The sequence below is a fragment of the Meles meles genome, chromosome 13 (genome assembly GCF_922984935.1).
Source record: "Meles meles chromosome 13, mMelMel3.1 paternal haplotype, whole genome shotgun sequence".
Lineage (NCBI taxonomy): Eukaryota > Metazoa > Chordata > Mammalia > Carnivora > Mustelidae > Meles > Meles meles.
In genome coordinates, this window is record NC_060078.1 from 80,537,393 (window position 1) to 80,558,180 (window position 20,788).

At 51.3% G+C, this 20,788-nt stretch overlaps 1 protein-coding gene across 2 annotated transcripts in view; it reads left to right on the forward strand.

The window, feature by feature from the left end:
• LOC123955614 (phospholysine phosphohistidine inorganic pyrophosphate phosphatase) overlaps positions 1-20,788 on the forward strand; it is a 119,854-nt gene that overhangs the window by 33,828 nt on the left and 65,238 nt on the right. Inside the window, exon 6 of one of the 2 annotated variants that reach the window (XM_046027835.1) lies at positions 13,953-14,047. In XM_046027835.1, coding sequence (XP_045883791.1) covers positions 13,953-14,047 — 95 coding nt within the window. The remainder of the gene's footprint in view (positions 1-13,952; positions 14,048-20,788) is intronic. The other variant, XM_046027836.1, reaches the window with a different exon arrangement.

Here is a 20,788-nt window from a genome sequence, read left to right on the forward strand (position 1 = left end):
GCATTAGTGGTTGCCGGGGCTGGGGGCGGGGGAGTGAGGACTGGCTGTGATGGGGACAGTCTCCCTCTGGGGTGAGAAAGGTGTCTGAAGCCAGACGGAGTGACAGTCCTACAACATGGTCAATGTACTTAGTGCCACTGATGTGTACGCTTCGAATGCTGACGTTGGTGCATTTTGTGTTTCTGTTGTCACGATGGGAAAAAATCTACCTACAAAATCAACAGTGATTCCCTCATATTAACCAGTAATCAGATTCAAAGTGCCCTGGCTACCTCAGAAATGTTTTTTCATGTTGATTTATCTGTTTGACTCAAATCCAAACAGGATCCATACCTTCCATGGGGTGGTTTTGTCTCCGAAACTTCTCATTTTAACTTTTTATCATGGCACATTTGTAGTACCTGTGCGCGGAGAGAGAGTAGTATAAGGAACTCCTAGGTAACTGTCACCAAGCTTCGCTAATGATCAACTAACAACCGCTTCGAAAAAACTTACTTTTAACTGTTCATTTTGAAGTAATTTCATACTTACAAAAGTTGCAAAATTGCGCAAAGAATTGTCCACATGCCCTTGGCCAGCTTCTCCAAATGCTAACGTCTTACACAACAGTTGTAGAACAGTGATAAAATCAGATGTCATCAGCCAGCCACCATGGTCTTTGTTTGGGACACATGGCTTGTAGCAGTCACCTTCCCCTAGGATCCTTCCTTCTGGGCCAGAACCTCAGTCTCTCTTGTCTCTAAGGACGGTGACATATTTGAAGAGTTTTCTAGCTGGCGCTTTTGTAGACTTTGCCCCAATTTGGTTTTCTTCCTCATGGCTCCTTGTGACTTACTTTAATTTTAGGTTATGCATTTTTGGCAGGAATGTCCCAGAAACAGTGCTGTGCCCTCTCGGTGCATTCCAGCAGGAGGCACGTGAGGGCATGTCGCCCTGTTGTTGCTAAGGGTCCCTTTGATCAGTGTCACAGGTGACCTGTGCCAGGGGTCTCCACACTGCAGGATTACTCCCTGTCCCATGTAACTGGTAAGCATCTTGTGGGAAAGCATGTTGACTATATAAATATCCTCTTCCCATCACTCTTTTCCTTTCTTAATGTTTGCATCCACTGATAATTCCTTTTTTTTTCTTAAGATTTCATTTATTTATTCGACAGACAGAGATCACACTAGGCTGAGAGGCAGGCAGATAGAGGGGGAAGCAGGCTCCCCACCGAGCAGAGAGGCCAATGCGGGGCTCGATCCCAGCACTCTGGGATCATGACCTGAGCCGAAGGCAGAGGCTTTAACCCACTGAGCCACCCAGGCGCCCCTCCACTGATATACCTGAAGCAGTTATTACAGGGTGTTTGTCAAATGGTGAATCTGTATTTCTATCATTCCTTCTATATTTATTAGCTCAATTTTACTGTAAGAAAGAGTTTCCTTTTTTTTCCCCATTAACTTGTTTGTTCCAACTTGGACCCAAGAATATTTATTTTATTGCCCAAGTTACAGTCCATTCCTGTTGTTATTAATTTTGTTGCTCAGATTGTCCCGTATTTAGCCACTAAGTAGTCTTCAAGATTAATAGCCACTTGTTGAATCTGTACTCCGCCCCTTCTTCTCCCCTAAATTGTATTGAATCATATCCCAGAAATCCTGTTCCTTCATCTGTAAATATTTCTGTGTCCCCAGAAGATAGGAATTCCTTTTAAAGCCATAGATAATACCATCACCATGTCTAATACCAACAATAATTCTGTAATATCATCCAATATCCCGTCATTGTTCACATTTCCTTGATGGTTTTTTTTTTTTAAGATTTTATTTATTTATTTGACACAGAGACAAAGAGAAAGGGAACACAAGGAGGGGAGGCTGGAGAGGGAGAACAGGCTTCATGCTGAGCAGGGAACCTGATACTCGATCCCAGGACCCTGGGATCATGACCTGAGCCACCCAGGTGTCCCTCCTCGATGGTCTTAAAATTGTTCCATGTTGCTTACGATTTGTTTGAATCAGATCCAGATGAAACTCTTGCATTGTGATTGGTCAATGAGAATCTCAGGTGTTCTTTAATCTACTGGTTCCCTCTACTCCCCAGCTCCCCCAGCTCCCTTTTGTTTTTCCTTGCCACATGGTGAAGAGGAAACTGGGTGGTTTGTGGCATGGTCTAGATTTTCTTGGTTGTAGTTCTGGTATACTCTCACTTGCCCTTCTGTCCTCTCTTCTCTGAATATTGACAGATCTACAAGTTTGCTCAGAATCTGGTTCAGTTTTTGGATGACTACTTAGAGGGGGTGGTGTGTCCTCCGTCAGCAGGTGGAGAATGTCCAGTTGTCCCCTTCTGTGTTATTAGCTGCTGTTCGTGATTGGTGCCAACTCCCTTTAATTCATCATGGATGAATGGAGCTGTATCAATTCCATCATCCCTTCTTCGTTTTCCCCTCTGGGTTACTTCTGTATCAGAAAACGTCTCACCAACTATTTGTTACCCTGAGGTACAGTTCACATAGGGAACTCCAGATAAAGGCCTGTTTCTTTTTCATTGTTCATTAGTTTTCACAATAATGAGTTGATTCTCTAGCGTCCTCCCAAGGTGATGAAGGAGATTTGAAACTACATATATCACAATGAATAGATAGATTTAAGAGAAATGGATTGATGTCTTTCAATCCATTGCAGTCATGATCTTATTCATATCGAAAGTATTTCATCTTTGACCAGTGGAACCTCCTTCAAGTTGGCCTCTAAGTCCTTCTGACCTGACCTCAGGATCTTTGAGGTTCTTAACTCCCTGTTATGACAGGATGTTCCACACCTACTGTGTACATTTCCTGCCTCAGGCCCCGGATTCACCTTTCTTCCAAGGAGCCATGCTTACCCTTGGTGGAAAATGGTATTTAGAAACCATACTGGGAACATGAAGGGTTCTTGTTGCTACTGGGTTGATCATCATTTCTAAATTTCTAAGCGTTTTTTAAAAAGTTTAAGATTTATTTGATGGGGTAAGCACGAGTGTGGAGAGGGGCAGAGGGAGAGGGAGAAGCACACTCTCTGCCAGGCAGGGAGGCTGATGCTGGGGTTGATGCCAGGACCCTGGGATCATGACTTGAGCTGAAGGGAGATGCTTAAACACTGAACCACCCAGGCACCCCTTCTCTGAGCCTTTTTAGTCAACCAGGCTCAGAAAAGTATTTATCTTTTTTCTTTTTTAAGATTTTATTTATTTATTTGACAGATCACAAGTAGGCAGAGAGGCAGGCAGTTTGGGGCTCCATCCAACGATACTGAGATCACAACCTGAGCCAAAACCAAGAGTTGGACGCTCAACCAACTGAGCCACCCAGGTGTCCCTGTCTATATTTATATTCTACTCATAGGATAAATTTAAGAGAGAATAAATTCTTCTACTCTATAACAAATTATCTTAAGAAATGCTAATGTAACATGAGTTTTAAAAACCAGTATTTAGGGGGCGCCTGGGGGCTCGTTGGTTAAAGCATCTGCCTTTGGTTCAGGTAGTGGTCTCAGGGTCCTGAGATCAAGCCCCACATCGGGCTCCCTGCCTGGGGAGTCTCTGTGCTCTTTCTCTCAAACGAATAAATAAAATCTTAAAAAAAAGAAAACAACCCAGTATTTAGAATTCTACGTCCTGACATTGTCATTGGTTATATTGGATAGTTCAGCCTGGCGTGGTTCCCCCCCCTCCCCTTTTTGCTTTTTGGCATTTTTCAGTTATTTTTGCGGCGGGCACCTTTTATATTCTGACTGAGAACTGCCCTCCCCACACCTCAGAGAGCAGCGGAGGCCTGCATGGGGGGCAGGTTGATCTGGGCATCTTATCTCGTGGGTGAGGGGGCTGGGGGGTCTGGGGTGGGCTTTGGCTTGGGGATTCCCCGGGAATCTCTGGGACAGGTTGAGGTCCCTGCGGTGGTTGTGTGCGTCGGAGGCCGGGATGGCTGAGGGCTGGTTTGCTCCGGCGGCCCCAGCACAGGCGGCAGAGCTGAATCTTACTTACCTCTCGCATTATCCGTCTCCCTTCCGCCCTCATGTGCCATTTCTGTCTCTCCCCTTGACAGACAGATGAGTGGCAACTGCCTGTTGTTAACACTCTCACTCCCTGTTTTTCTAAAATGTTCGTTCATGTTGTTTTGAGCCTCAGAATGTGTAGACATTTTAAGGCAGTATTTCAGAAGAAGGCCATTTCAGATGAACTGTGTCTTATGCACAAGGTAATAAATTCTCTGTTCCTGCTTCTTTATTTTTGATGAAAAATGCCCGTGAGGAGCGATCTTGCTGTCGCAGTGCCAGGCTGTGGCAAATCTTAAATTTTTCAAGCTGCTTTAATCAATAAAGTTATCACCAGTCATTTCCCTTGATAACTGCTCCGGCCCGCTTCCACTGATGTGCCCTCCGCCTGCCTTCGGAATGGACATAACTACCCAAATCCAATTTTCATTCTAACCTTTCCTCAATAGCCTAGAAAGAACAGATTGCTGGTAATAGATTGGAAATTCAAACCTCTTAGAGGTAACCGGGCCCTTTCCAGGAGTCAGTAATAAGGCAAAGAATAACATACCTTAAAGGTTACTTCTAGAAATACCTAATTTCTCATGGCTTAAGGCTTCTGAAGCAGTGCGGTTTTGTAGCTTCCTACCGAAGCCAAATGATGTGAGCGTTTTGGCAGTTTTCTGTAAACCCCGAAATTGCGTCTGTTGCAAATTATGCAGGTTTCGTGGAAATCGGGACTGTTGAAAGCAGAGGGCTTAGTTAGCATAGGGGCCAAGAAGCTGAGGGCTAGGGGTGCCCATTTCACAGGCAGGGAGCCTGAGGCTCAGAGAGGAAGGATCTGGACTGCCTGGAGCCCCAGGTGTGCTGGGCACACCCAGGTACCATCACGTCTCTGCTTATTTCACCAAGTCCTTACTCCGGTCCTTCTTCGAGGTCCTCACATTTCCATTTTAAGGTCAGGGCGGCAGTTCCCCACCTCTGCGCTCTGACATTTTGGGGCCAAATCATTCTTTGTGGTGGGGGATGGCTGTCCTGTGCAATCCTGCACCCAGTGTGAAACCACAGATGTCTCCAAATGTTGCCAAACGTCCCCCCAGGGGCCAGATTGCCCCCAGTTGAGAATCAGGGCATTAGGGAGGAATCACAGAAACCCTAGTACTGAGCCCTAGATATTCTGCTGATGAGGCCCTCCAGGCCTTTGCTGTACCCCGGTTCTCAAGGAGGGGGCCGGCCACATTGCAGGATTTTTAGGCTTGGTGAATGAGCTTGAAAAGGTGTATGTAGTACATACAAGTACAGTATCACTTGCTGTTTTGAAAATGACTATTGGCAGAATAGCCAGGACATCTGGGTGGCTCAGTTGGTTAAGCGTCTGCCTCCGGCCCAGGTCAGGACCCCAGGGTCAGTAAAGTTAGGATCTAAGTGGGAAGGGTAAATGCCCTCAGGGCAGCCTGTTAAATATGGGGGCGCGGTTTGTAGGTTTATCCCGAGAGGGCTGGGCAGAAAACGTGGACGCTGTCCTTCGGCTCACTGGTTCTCAGATCATTCATTCTAGCGACGTGGCTGTAGAGACAAGGCTGTTACTCTAGTGGTGAGACCTGTGGCTGGGGAGTGACTGTCCCTGTGGGGCCACTGGGGGCCACTCATTTCTCTCATGGCCTCCTCCCCGTCATGGATTTCCACGGAGGGCCTGTCCCCAGTCCCCTCCACCGGCTCGGCCCTGCGCCCCAGCTGCGTGCACACTCCCGGCTGTCAGTTCAGGGAACCCTGGCTGGGACAGTGTGAGTGGAGCACCAGGAGAGAGGGGGCCAGGAGAAGAGGCTCATCGGCGCTGCGGCCCCAGTTTGAACGTGAAGATCTGCCTCCAGACAGTGCAGACCTAGAACCACAGCCTCGGGTTTGAGAGCCTCTGGAGTTTCCAGAAGTTCAGGCTCTGGGTTGCTCTTGGCATATATCTCAGTCACAAAGTGTCTGTAAAACCTTTAAAACCTTACTTTTTCCTAAGTTGCCCCCCACCCCCCAGCCCTGCTACCAAGAACCGTTTTTTTTTTTTTTTAAGATTTTATTTATTTATTTGACAGGGATCACAAGTAGGCAGAGAGGCAGGCAGAGAGGGAGGGGGAAGCAGTTTCCCTGCCGAGCAGAGAGCCTGATGCGGGGCTTGATCCCAGGACCCTGGGGTCATGACCTGAGCTAAAGGCAGAGGCTTTAACCCACTGAGCCACCCAGGCACCCCAAGAGCCTTTTTAAAAATAGATTTTCTTCTCCTCAGAGCACAAGAATTTTATCATATGAAGTAACTGATACTCAGTAAAGGAGATAGAAAAACATTCAGAAAGTACAAGGGAAAACACTGTTCGTCATCCCACTAAACTAGAATAACGCAAATCATGCTTAACCTTTCCAATTTATTAGTTTCTCTATACATATTTTTTTAAAGATTTTATTTATTTGAGAGGGAGGGAGAGAGAGAGCACAAGCAGGGGGAGCAGCAGGCAGAGGAAGAAGTGGTCTCCTTGCCCAGTGAGGCCCCCGCTGTGGGACTCGATCCCAGGACCCTGGGGTCCTGACCTGGGCCGGAGGCAGACGCTTAACCGACTGAGCCACCCAGGTGGCCTGTACCCTCGTGTTCTTTACCCACCCCCTGCGGTCGGACGTTGGGCTCTACTCCCAGTTTCCCTCTTGTGCCTAACCCTGTGAACACCCTTGAACGCACGTCCTTTTGCACATACCTGATTTGTGGAGAAATCCCACCTAGCGGGGTAGTTGTTGGGCCGTGGGCACAGGGCTTATTTCTGTTTCAGAAAGGTGGTCTCAGTTTACCTTCCGTCCCAGCCGTAACCCCCCACGTCCTCACCACACCCAGCTTCTTCCTGTAGAACAGTGGCCGTTGTGTGGGGCCGTGTTGGTATCCTGCCTCACGAATGTGTCAGACTGGGGGTCGGGCCGGGGAATGACTTAGCAGCAAGCTGTCTGCAGGTCTCTGAGGGGGTCTGGGTACAGGCGGAAGACCCGGGGCTCCTCGAGTGCTGGGTGGCCCCCCGAGGCGTCTCCCTGTGGGTGTGTGTGCCCCTTGGGCTGAGATCCGCACGGAGCCCAGTGCTCCCTCCCCGTCAGCGCCGCCGCCCCGCAGGAGGGAGAGTGCTCCTGGGCAGATGCCCGGGATGACCAGGAAGGGTATGCCACGTGGGCTTGCTTGGGAAGGCTCCTTGGCCCTGAAAGGTTGCGACCCCAGACTTCATGCCCGGTTAGAACAGCACCCAGGATGGTAAAGAGAGGGTGGCGGGGAAGATTTCGGAAAAGTGAGTGAATCCGCGTTAGGGCTCGAGCCGGAAAGCCTGCCTGCAGGACGGTGGTGCAGCCGCCCGCCCTCTGCATTTCCGTGCTCCGTGCCAGTCGGTGCTCGCGTCTCCGTGCTCCCTCTGCCGTCATGCAGTCAGAGAGGAGGTGTGTCCCCGGCCTGACAGGTGGGGGTTTTTATTTCCCCCGACAGCGCACCTCTTGACCTCTATCTTCTTGCCAATGATTTTTTAAATCCTAAATGATTTGGCAATAATTGCTCCTCCTGGCGTGATTATTGCCCTTCACTGATAGTAAATCTGAGAAATCCCCGGGGGCCTCTGCGCATTTTGGTATGCGGAGCCCACAAGCTGGCCCGGACAGGCATCACTGCTCTGGGCAGCTGCACAGCCGGCGTCCCCCGCACCCCTGCGCCTCCCCAGCCTCACATGCGGCTCCGGGGCCAGGCAGTGCCTCAGCGGGCACAAGGCCAGCTGCTGCTGCTCCTGACATCTTCCTCCGAGGGCCCGGATCTCTGCTTCCATCTTTGGGGGCCACAGCAGCCAATGTGCTTGCCCCCCGAAGCCCAACCAAGCCACGCGGGTGCCCCTAAATAAATGAATTTTGAAAGGAACTTTGATCAGTCCTATAAATGGAAAACCAGAATCACTTACTTCCCATAAATCGATTCCTCTAAAAATAAACGCCAACTAGTTGATAAAATGCATGTCCTTGTTCTACCGAAAATCAAATAGCGTGTCACCTGTATGCAGAAGGCCCGGGGGGCTCTGTTCTGAGGGGCAAGAATTTCTGTGCACATAAAGCTGTATTTTCCCCACGAGCGTGGAAGGCGTGAGGATTGACGTGCAGTAATTGGAAGACCTTGTCATTCCCAGGGAACTTCTAGCCAGGTGGCCCCTGGAGCCTCAGGTAGCAGCGGACAGAAGCCTAAGTTGGAGTGTTATGTCTGTTCCCAGGCTGACTTACGGGTCTCAGGACAACTCCTTGAGAGGCCAAAGCAGAGTCTTCTGCTGGGGCTCATGGCTGGTTCGGCCGCCTGGGCCGAGCCTTCCCCCTGCTCCTGCCCCCTCCTCCCAGCTGAGGCGTATGGGGGCCTGGGTGGCCCTGGCTCGCGGGATCCCCCATGTGTACTTCGGCTTCTGTTGCTGTAACACCCCCCCCCCCCCCGCCCCATCAGGTCAGGATGCACACGTTGTCACTGGCTCTTTCTTCTTTGGTGATTGGTGATTTCCCCAGAGCTGCAAGGGAGCTTGACAGACACAAAAATTCAACCCATTTGGATTTGGCGGTGTTCTTCCCAGTATCAGTCATTCTAGAAAAAACAATTTTGACCATATCCGGATCCTTGCCACCGGCACTTTTATTTACTTCATTTTTCTTTAAGTCAATTTATTTTTAAAACTTAAATAATTAAAATAAATTTTTTTAGAAATTAGGCTCCATGCCCAGTGTAGAGCCCAACACGGGGCTTGAACTCATGACCCTGAGATCAAGACCTGAGCCAAAATCAAGAGTTGAATGCTTAACCAACTGAGCCACACAGCGCCCCTAAATAAATGTGTTTTTTAAATTTATTTATTTTTAGAGATTTATTTATTTATTTGGGAGGGAGAGCACAGAGTCAGGGGAGGGGCAGAGGGAGAGAATCTTCAAGCAGAGCCCCCTGAGATGCGGGCCTTGATCCCAGGACCCTGAGATCATGACCTGAGTTGAAACTGAGAGCAGGACACTTAACCAACCAAGCCATTCGGGTGCCCCTAAATAAATGAATTTTGAAAGGAACTTTGATCAGTCCTGTAAATGGAAAACCAGGATCACTTACTTCCCATAAATAGATTCCTCTAAAAATAAACGCCAACTAGTTACGATAAAATGCATGTCCTTGTTCGACCGAAAGTCAAATAGCGTGTCACCCGTATGCAGAACTGACTTTGGGAAGCGTGGGATTCGAGACAGGATCAGAGGGCATTTGTGACGCGTAAGAAGTTTAGAATATTCACTGGAAGAAATGCAGTTCTTTTCAAATTCTTCATGCGTCTTGCTGGGGGCAGGACAGGAGCCGGAGCCGCTCACAATTGGCACACTTCACTGTGCCCGTGTCCGAGCTTCCTCCTGGAGCTGGCATCTGCCTGTGGCTTCGCTGGTGGAGGCCCCTTCGGCCTCTGCTTGAGTGTGATCGAGCGACGGGCTTGGTAGCTGCGAGACAGCGTGGGGCGGTTGTCAGAAGAGCCTCATTCCACCCGGAACGACCTCTCTGGCCTCCAGAGTGGCACCAGCTCAGTCTCTGGCCTTCTCCACAATCCCCTCAGGATTCCTCCTGTTATTTGAATGCCTGTTCAGATGTTTCCAAGGACAGTTGCTTCAAGCTTATTAACCTGTACTTTGTGGAATTTATTGTGTGGCTTGCCTTGGTGAATGGTGGCAGATGGGTTGTTAGTACACACGTGGTATCCCCTGCTGGGTTGCCTGCACCCCTTCCCCTACCTCCTAACCTGGTTGGCCTCTTTTGCTAAGATCAAAGTTCAAAACATCACCTCCTCCAGGAAGCCTTCCCTGACCACTACCCCTTTGCAACCTCCTGTACTTCTGCACAGGTCTCGGCTATGTATGTGTGACATTATCTGACGAAGCTCTGTCTTTTGCGTTCCACTGGAGGCTTCACGAGGGAAGCGATGGTGTCTCTTTGACTCCCTGTGTCCTTACTGCTTGGCCCCAAAAGGGCTTGATACAAAAGAGCTGGGACGCTGGAGGCAAGAGTGCCATCATAGAGACTGGAGTATCTCCAACAGGGCTAGATTAGGAATTTCCCCCAACAAAACATTTCCCAATTTTTTTTTCCTTTTAAAGATGTACAGTAAACAAATCTAGGCACTGTTCTTGATGCTTAACTTGCATGATTTCATTTAAATGCCACTGTTTGTACCCATTTTACAGAGAGAAGTGGAGGCTTGCCCAAGGCCACAGAGCTAGCAAATAACAAAGCTGGGATGTGAGCCTGGTTGCTCTGTCCCCGTCTGAATCCCAAACTCAAGTCTGTCCATTCTGCTCATCACATAGGGCCTGCCTTGTTTTCTACTACCCTGTACCCCTACTCTAAGATGGAAGACAGGCTCCATGTGGACTCCTGTCCCCCCCACCTCCCATGGGTGGAACTCCCCCAGCATGAATGCTTCACAGCCATCACTTTTATATTCCTTGATGTTGGCTTGTGGGTTGCTTCATTGGTTCGCCATACCTGGCATCTGGATTCCAGAGAGAAGACTTGTGGGGTAACTGTTGGTTTTGAAGCTTCTGTCCTGGCCCCATCAGGACACTGCCTTGTCACAGGAGTCTGCTTTCTCAGGCCTGTCGGGCCTTCAACCACGTAAATTCCTGACTGGACTTGAGAACAGATCTAGGAATGTGTTTGATGTCTGAGGCATTGGACTTTATTTCCACATCTTCTCCTAAAATATTTTGAAGCTTTTAATCAGAGTTCTGTGGTAGCTGAGTGAGGGGAGCTGCTGTTTTTTCTTTAGAAACACATTCACTTATTAAGAAAGTATGAATCGATTTGAACAAGAATATCAATAATACATATTGATGCGGGCATAAGTACACCCACGGATGAATAAAGCTCAGGCAGCCCCGAAGTAGACTCTCCTTGGTGACCAGTGAAGAGTCCGCTTGGCTTTGCCTCCTACCTGCCTCCAGACTTGGGCAGCCTTGCCTTCATCCCGAATACTGGTGCCTTCATCCCGAATACTGGTTCCCTCAATGAGCTCGTCAGCTGAGTGCCAGCATCAGCACACGTCCCTGCCTGCGGGAGCTCACCTGCTGCGGAAAGAGAGATAATCAGTACAGTGCAGTAGGGGACGTACAGTGCAGGGGGCTAATCCGAGGGCTTTGGGAGGGCCTTGGAGCCCCAGCAGCTTCAAAGGTGGTGGTCTTGAAAGCCTGTTAGGAGTCAGCCTGTAGAAGGGGGCTAACCGGGCAGATGGGTCACCATGCACCATGGGTCACCCTCTCCCTGTTCCTCTGGGCAGATCCATATTTCCAGTAAGTACCCTTTCCTCTTGCCTAAGAGACTTCCTTTTACATGTCTTTTGTATGGATCTATTGGTGACAATTTCTTTTAGCCTAAGACATCTGAAAATATCTTTATTTCACCTTTGTTTTTGAAAGATACTTTTGTTGGGTATAGAATTCTAGATTGGCATTTCCCCACTGGCTACTCACATTGAAAACTGCATTGTTTTCAGTGGGAAATCGCATGTCTTATCTTTGTTTTTCAGTGGGAAATTGCATGTCTTATCTTTTAAAAAAAGCATGTGACATGCTTTTTTTTTTTTAAGGATTTTATTATTTTTTTGATGGAGAAAGACACAGCAAGAGAGGGAACACAAGCAGGGGGAGTGGGAGAGGGAAAAGCAGGCTTCCTGCCGAGCAGACAGCCCAGTCCTGGGATCGATCCCAGGACTCTGGATCATGACCTGAGCCAGATGCTTAACAACTGGGCCACCTAGGTATTCCCCCACTTTTCTTTTTGCACCAGTAGTTTTAAGATTTTTGCCTTATCACTGACTTTGAGCAATTTGGTTATGTTGTGTCTTAACGTAATTTTCTTCATGTTTCTTGTGTTTCATGTTGATTGGGATCTTGCATTTGTGGCTTTCTGAGTTTTCTTGTGTTCGGGAGTTTTTCACCCATGAGGAGGAAGTCAGATGTTGTTTCTGTGACCTCCTCTCATCTCACCGTCAGGAATTCCGGTTGTGCGTGTATCAGGCCCTTTGAAGCCACATCATAGTTTGATGATGTTCACTTTTTTAAAAGATTGTATTTATTTGTTTGAGAGAGAGAGCACATGACCAGGGACAGGGAGGGGAGAGAGACAAGCAGGCTCCCCTACTGAACAGGGAGCCCAATGCGGGGCTCCATCCTGGATCCCAGGATCATGACCCAAGCCAAAAGCAGATGCTTACCCCAACTGAACCACCCCTAGGCGCCCTGCTCTATTCCTTTTTGTTAAATTATTTTTTCTCTTGGTTTCATTTTGGTTGGTTTCTTTTACTGTATCTTCAAGTTCATTAATGTTTTCCTCTGCATTGTATAATCCAGTATTAATTTCATCCAGTGGGTTTTCCATTCCAGACATAATGTATCTCAAGTGCTAAAAATGTAAATAAAATGTAAGCATTATTTAGTACCACTCACTTGCCATCTGTTACAAATATCAGTAAGTTGCACTGTTACTAGTAATTAAAAATCAAAGCAGTTCTTCTCCATCTGAAAAAAATCCAGTCTAGTTGCCTGTTCTAGAACTTCAGCTGGGATCTTTACTTCTTTCTACCATGTCCCTACTTAACTTTTGGAGCATATGGAAGATAGTTGCGGTGACTAATATAATGACCTTGTCTGGTAATTCCCACATCTGTGTGAGTTCTGGGTCAGTTGAGGCTGATTTTTTTTCTGCTCATTATGTGTGCTATTTGTCTTCTTTGCATGTCTGATCACTCTTTTAAATTAGTTGCCAGACATTGTGAATTTTACCTTTTTTGGGTGCTGGTTATTTTGTTCTGGGATGTAGTTAAACAGCTTGGAAACAGTTGGATACTTTAAGATTTGGGAGGCAGCCCCAGAGCAGGGTTTGGTCTAAGGCTAATTACTCCCCACTCTGAGGCAAGATGCTTCTGCGAACGCAACTCAATGCCCCGTGCATTATGAGACTTTCCAGTCTGGCTGGTGGAAACAGGCACTATTCCCACCTGTCTGGGTGAGGTCTGGGTGGTGTTTTCTTTCATTTTTCAGAGTGATTCTTTCCCTGGCCTCGGGTGGTTTCCTCACTCATGTGTTCTGATCAGCGATCTATGGAAGCTGCCTCATCCAGAGGGACGCTCTGCAGATCTGCGCCCTTCCTCTCTCTCCGGGTATCCCCCTCCTCTCTGACACTCCATCCTGGGAACTTCAGCTGCCTCAGTCTCCCAGTGCCTAGCTTTGTCCCTCAATTCCGGGAGGCTGCCAGCCTCTGTGTGGTCCCTCCCTGTACCCACAGTTTGGAAACTGGAGGCACTCATGGGGCTCCCCTCATGTTTCCAGTGTCCCAAATCAGTGTCCTTCACTGCTTGATGTCCAGAGACTCGAAAACTTGTTTCTTCTAGTCTCTTTGGTTTTCTAGGTGTTTTGGGTGGGAGAGTATACCCCACAAGATGCTTTTGGAAATAACAGCCAGGCTGCAAGCATTTCCTGTGTGTGTGTGTGTGTGTGTGTGTGTGTGTGTGTGTGTTTGCACGTTAGTTTGGCTTTTGTAGTAATATCTTCATTATTGAAAGCAAGACCTCCTAAACTGTGAGCTATGAAGGTTTGCCAGAAATTTAGTCAGTTTTCACAGAACTAGTAGTTGGCTCCTGGATAGAGCATTTGGCTGCAGGTAAAATGGAGCCTGTGTTGGAGGAGAGCCAAGACGGGGTCGGCGTCCCCACACGTTCCTGTGATACTGTGTCATTTCGACCCCTGTGGGTTGATTTCACGTTGCCTACGTATGCGCTATTAGAGCCCCTTGGCTCTTGGGCGGGGGGTGGAGGGGTACAGTGGGAGATATATTCCAGGTGGGTCAGAAAAGATGAAGGAGCACAGAGTAAACTGTCCTGACATCACTTCTGAGCTCGTGTGTCTGCCCAGCAGGCCATCATGATCGGAGACGATATCGTGGGAGATGTTGGCGGTGCCCAGCGGTGCGGAATGAGGGCCCTACAGGTGCGGACGGGAAAGTTCAGGTGAGTGCCCCGCTCGTGGTCAGGTTCATCTGCCTGCCTTCCTCCGTGGATTCCTGGGGTGTCCCGTGTTTTTGTTTTGTTTTCTTCCCCCAAATAAAGGGGGTTGTTCTTTCTAAAAAGAATGGTATGTGGACATCCGCTGACCTCTGTGTAAGTGTGCCCTAAGGTTGGGCCTCGCTGACCTTTTCATTGCTGGAGTGGTCAAGTAAAGCAGCTTTTGCTACAGGGTCCAAGACTGAAAACTGGGATTTGAATAGGGTGGAGCGTGGAGAGAAAGAGCAAGGGTTCCAAGCTGTCCCCGGCCACAGCAGGTCAGGCTGAATTTGGGGCCGTGCTCCTTTGGGCAAAGTGGTCAGAGCCTTCCCTGCCCCTGGAACTTCCAGCTCATGCCCCTCCTGGTCACCCTCCTTCTGTGCTCTGCCTTGTCTGTTTTTGGGAGACAGAGAACCTCGAGAGAGCAGATCCTTCCTTGGTCAGGGACCCCTTGGAACCAAACCTTGGAACAGAGGAGCTTGTGTTAATCTCCTGGGTCAGAAGTGCAGCCTAGTCTCAGGCGGGTCCCCAGTGACACTTCTCGGGTCAGGTGCTTGTGGGCATGGGCAGGTGCCTTGCGGTTTTGGGGTTTGGCTTGTGGAGGGTGTCTTAGACATCAGAGCATTGACTTGTGTTTTCCAGACGGGTTTGATTGTGGCTGTTCAGTATAATTTTGTAGGTGCTGGAGAGACTTGGCTAAAATATGGTTACCCAGGGGTACTTGGATTGGTGGTGGGGGCGGGTGGGGGTGGCATCTGTCCTGAGTGATCTGCTTAACGGGGTCAGAGAAGTGGGACATCTGGGTGGCTCAGTCGGTTGGGTGTCCGACTCTTGGTTTTAGCTAAGATCATGATCTCGGGTCATGAGACCGAGCCCTGTGTTGGGCTCCCTGCTTAGTGGGGCGTCTGCTGGAGATTCTCTCCCTTTGCCCCTCCCCCCAGTCACATTCGTTCTCTCTTTAAAATAAATGAATCTTAAAAAGACAAAAACAAAAAATAAAAACGAAAACATACCAGGGTCGGGGAAAAGGATTAGAAGGTCCTACTCACTGTGAAGCCCCTCTCTCTTGTATGAGACCCAGGAGACCTGTGGGTTTGGGGTGGACACAAGGTGAGTGAAGAAGGCTTGATTCAGGTGGGATCTGCAGCCAGAAAGTCCCTTCCGGCCACGGCCTAGACCCTCCCAGGGCATAGCGGCTCTCTTCAAGCTCCTGGCACAGCTGAAATATCAGCCCTCAAAGGGAGGGTTTTCTGGGTCCCCTTGGCTATGTCTGGCCTAAGGAAGTAAGGGAGACCCCCCCACCAACCTCGGAAGCATTTCAGGAGAGCAGCCTGGAGCTCCAAGGGCCCTAATTCCACTGATCCCTAAAGTTGCAGAGCCCAGGCCTGTCGCTGAGCCGGGGGGCTGGCCACCGTCTGGCGGACACGCTCTGTTGGGCGGTGCTGGCCCCGCTGCATGGTGCTGCTCCTGTCCTGCCTTCCAGCACCGGGGCTGGCGCTTTTCAGAGTCGCCCCGATGCCATCTTCCAGGACATCAACCTCATCAACAGTTGGCCAGACCCTTCTAGGCTGCTCACTATGTGTGGATAAACGTTTGGTACACACACACGCGTGTGTGTGTGTGTGTGTGTGTGTATACATGTGTATGCTTATATATATATTATATAAAGATTTTTTTATGAAAACAGCATTATATTACTGTACAACTTGCTACTTCCTTGGACGGTGTTCGGTGGCATCTTTCCGTGGCCACACTAACTTATTTTAAATGCCTCAGGAGATGCTATCCTTAGGTACCATTTGGTGCCTGACGCCCGGGGCCTTCCACAGGGGTGGGTGACACTGGTGGTGTCTGTGATAACGTCTCCCCTCCGGGCAGAGCCTCACCTGGCCTTGAGCACAGAGGCTGGGGCTTAGTCTGTCTTTTCCAGAAAGGCGGTGCAGTTTCCTATCTTGTTGTTTGCCCTAAGGATGTGAGCCTGTCTTTGTTGGTATGCAGCACAGAGTGAAAGGGGCTCCGGTGCAGGTAAGGCCGTCAGTGAGCCGGCCGGCTAAGACGGGGGCCGGGTCCTGTGTGCGGGAGAGTAGGTGGGGACCTCTCTGTCACTGGCCACTCTAGAGCTGTGCTGCTGAGTGCGGGGGCCAAAGGCTGCCTTGAACTGTGCTCAAAGCCGGATGTGCTCGAAGTACGGAATACAGATCTAAAGACTGAAGGGGAGACAAAAAATGTGAAAAAGCTCATTGGTCATGTTGTATACCGAAACATGCTCAGAGGCTGACATCTTATGTTAATTTCACCTGCTTATTCTTATTTTTGTCAGTGTGGCTGCTAGAAAGTTCTTGCTGGCCTCCCTGCATCCCATTGCTCCGTGCATTTCTGTAAGGAGTGGGGAGGGGGGCTGCACCTCCCCCTTTCCCCTGCAGATGGCACTCGAGACACACAGGCCCCCAAGGACAGCTAGAGAAACCATGTGCTCTGCACCCCGTGGGGCTGGGAAGCCACGGAGGCCTCCATGGCACCCTGCATGGGAACCACTTCGTGGTGTTCTCTGGCTCTCCCGTGTGGGTCAGCTTCCCTCCAGAATGCAGTCGGGTCTTCCTGAGCTGAGCTTTCTCTGTCTGGAGTTACCGCATGTTTCACGGAGCATGAGTGGTTCATCCTGGTGGTCTTGCGTCTGTGCTATGAACACGCCCCACTCCTCCCCTTCCCTGGTGGGGACGCTTGGGTGCGTCCTGGTGTGGCCATTCTTTGAAGTGCTGCCAGGAACGTCTGATCCGTGTTCCTGGGCACGTGGGCGTGGTGCTCGTAGGGTAGGTTTGCGTAAGTGGAATTGCAGCGTCGTGGGGAGTGCGTATGATCCCCTCCAGCACGTGATGCCGGACTCCCACCGTGGTCATGTGGGACCACTCCCGCTCCACCTGCAGTGGGCAGGGCCCCTCTTGCTTCCAGCCGCTTCCCCACTGGGCTGTTTTGAAGGGGAAGCCTGTGGTCTTCCTAGTTTCCAGGCTTAGGGTCCTCCGGCAGTGTCCGCTTCCAGCATTCCAGTCCACCCGGATGCTGGGCACCCCTGGGAACTGGGGAGCAACCCACAGGGGCCTCGGGTGAGAAGGCATGGGAGAGGCAGAGGTGGGCATGGGTGGTGAGGTCAGTGGCTGCCAGGGTGGGAGAGGCAGGGCCGGACACACCCCTCATGGCCTTACCCTCTGGCTTTGCCTGGGTTGGCCTTCCTCCACCCCTGCTCGGTTTATTTCAGTTTATTTGCTCTTTGATTGGCTATTGGTGGGGGGACAGTGGCCCCTCACTTTAGCCCATGCATGCCCGGTAGGGGTGATGTGTTGCTCCCAAGGGGGCCAGAATTCCTCTTAAAGGTGATAAAACTTAGACGTACCGTGGTTGGGGGCATTCTGAAGGGCCGTAGTTCATAAACAGGGTGGGGTGGTGGCCACCTTTTGTTTCCGCCTGTGCTAGGTGTGATCCTTGTGTTTCTTTGGGGTCACCCTTGTCCACCCCCAGCACCCTGGCAGGCACAGGCCTGGGCCTGGGACTCAGGCTTGGCCAGTCTGAAGCATGCAGAGCTCCTGGCCACAGGCGCTGGGGTTGTGATCTGAGTCCGGCTGGTGAGTTAGCCCAGGGTTTTCCAGAATCTCTGGGAAAATGGCCAGTGAAGCGTAAGCCAGGAAGTTCCAGGAGCCGTCTCTGGCAGCCCAGAGAGTACCCTGACCGAGGGTCAAAGCGGAGTCGGGAGATGGGGAGAGAGAGACTGTGGTGACCTGATTAGAGCATCTGGATCTAGCGCTGCCTGAAGCTGGCGCCTCCTCTGGCCTTTCTGGAAAAAGTGGGCCATTGAATTAGGGGTTTTGTGAGCAGTAGAGCAAGGGGCCCGGTGGTACCTCAGCTTCCGCCCCTCCAGCCTCTGAGCTCTCCCTGGCTGGTCAACCATGTGGGCTTCTTTCTGACATATGCCCACTGGGGGGCCTGCCCCACGGCTCCCCTGTCTTTATGTGCTGATGTGTCCCCATGCTGCCCTTTTCAAGGGGCAGAAAGAGACCTCCATGATGGCCTTCAGCTTATACCGTCACTGGCTTTCTCCCTGCTCTAGAATGTGCTGGAAAGCACCTCATTTAAGCTCAGAGGGAACTTCCCACAAAGGTTGGCCAGAGCTGTCTCGACATAGAATGAGCTGCCTGGAGAGAGGGCTGTCCTCGTCACTAGAGATGACCGGCAGATGCTGGCGGACCTCCTTCTGGGGAGGCTGAAGAAGAGGCAGTAGCAGCCAGAGGCCGGGGCGACACGAAGCCCTGAATCCTTCCTGAGGCTGCCGATGTGGAGTCAGGTCTTCTCCGGGCTTCTGGTCCGTGGGACGAGCCCAGGGGCTGGTCCTGTGTCCCCACTGACAGACACAGTTAATGCCACAGTCCCCACTTGCGGAGGCGGAAGCTGAGGCCCTGTCCTTCAGGCCTCCGATTCCGCCCGTCTGTGACCCCCCGCTCCAGGTCCTGGGCGGTCACTACCAGGGCTGGAGCCCAGCCAGGAAAACCACGGGCAGAGCGACACACAGGTGTGTCGACGGCCGAGTAGCGAGGAGACTGGAAGGAAGGACATCTCACTGTCACAGAGGATTTAGTTGTGTCTTCTCAGTATTTTATGATGAGACTCCAAACAAGAGTTAATTTTTTTAAAGTACACTTGTGGCCCCGCCCACAGGTGTGTGAATTTGGAAGATTCCAAAAAAAGAAAACCTCCTGAAAGTACAACTTCAGGGGCTCCTGGGCGGCTCGGTCGGTTAAGGGTCCAACTCTGATCCAGTCCTGATCTCAGGGTCGTGAGACGGAGGCCTGTGTCGCGCTCCGCATTGAGCATGGAGCCTGCTTCCCTCTCCCTCTGCCCCTCGTCCCCATCTCCTGCTCACACTCACTTGTGCTCGCTCGCTCTCTCTCTCGCTTCCAAAAAAATATTTTAAAAAAAGTATAGCTTCATTAGTTCACAAACAGAAACCAGCCCAAGTACCCCAATGTCCTCAAGCCCGCGTGCAGCTCTCCCCTGACCCCCGGTGCCCAGGGAGGACCCCTCCTCGCTCACAAGACTAAATCACCACCCGGAGGTCTCTTCATAGGGAAGTTTCCCACTGCCCAGATTGGGGCTGGCCCAGTGACAGCTCCCCCGGCTCCTTCTGCCTCCCGTTACGACGCAACACAGCCAAGGTGCGTTCTACTCCCCCTGAGGTGTTTCATCTAGAAGGGATCAGGGCAAGGGGCTCCCGTCCCTTTGGCGGTGAAAGCAGTGCCGTCTCTGGGCCACCACACATGCGCAGCTGTCTGCGACCTCCCTTTGGCATTCCCTCCTGGGGGCCGGCAGGGGGGGCCTCATTTCACCCTACACACCAGCTTACACACACACACACCCCCAGGCATAGTCCCTACATACCAAGTCACACACAGGCAGACCCCCGACACACTGGCTTACACACACACATACACCAGATCACACACACCCTACACACCAGCTTACACACACACACATGCATAGTCCCTACATACCAGCTCACACACAGTCATACCCCCTACGCACTGGCTTACACACACATACCCTACACACCAGATCACACACACCCTACACACCAGCTTACACACACACCCTGTACACCAGCTCACACACATATCAGCCTACACACACCCTACACACCAGCTTACACACACACACATTTTGATCTGTGGAAGAGTGGCAGGCACTCGGGGTGCTCAGGGATGTCTTCTCTGGCGTTGCAGACTGTAGACCCCAGAACAGGGTGGGGGTTGGGCGTGTCGCTGGCAGAGAGCCCTGAGCCAGCCCTAGCTGGAAGACCGTCTTGGGGCTCTCCTAGCTGAAGGGCCAAGCCAACCCGGCTGTCATCGAAGATAGTCATGGTTACTATGACAACTCACTTCTCCCCTAGGCGGGACCCCAGGGGAAGGTGCAGCCTGGCCTTCTCTGTGCTCTCCTCCAGGTTCACCCCTGGGCTCTTCTTTCCTGTGCTCACACCCTGCGCGTCCCGGCTGCCTTGGGCGTGGCGCCTCTGCCCAGAGCTGGTAGGGTCCGCTTTCATTTTCCCTTCCTCCCTGCTCTGCCTGCCGCTGCGGCCGCTAGAGGGCGCCCTGCTGCCGGGTCCGGGGAGGGGCCGGATGCACCCCAGCTCACGCGTGACATCCCTGTCCCACACACTCACACCCAGGTCCCACACTCACAACAGACTCACGCCCAGGCCCCACACCCTCACGCATGCATATCCAGGCCACACACGCACACACATGTATCCACACCCAGCCTCCCTCCCAAACACACGCAGGCCCCCTCAGACGGCACACATGGGCCCGTTGGGCACACTCCCACTCACGCCCGCCCAGCCCGCAGGCCGGCCACCCCCGCTTGCGTGCCCGCGCTTCCTCGCAGCAGCTGTGTGTCTGTGCTGGGACCGCGGCAGCAGGCCTGGGGGTCCTGCCCTCCTTCCAGGCCCTCGCCATCCTCTGCTGCCCCCACAGGCGGGGTCACCAAGGCCCGGAAACCATGGAAGTGCGGGGGCTCAGGGTTTTGCTGCAGCCGCTGTGGCAAGAGCCTCCTGGCCGCTGGGGCCCCGGAATTAAAGCAGGTGGAGCAGCCTCACAGCAGCTCGCCAGGCCTTTCCCCTTTTCCGTCTGGCACCTTCTCAGGGGAGAGGGGCCTGAGACCCGCGAG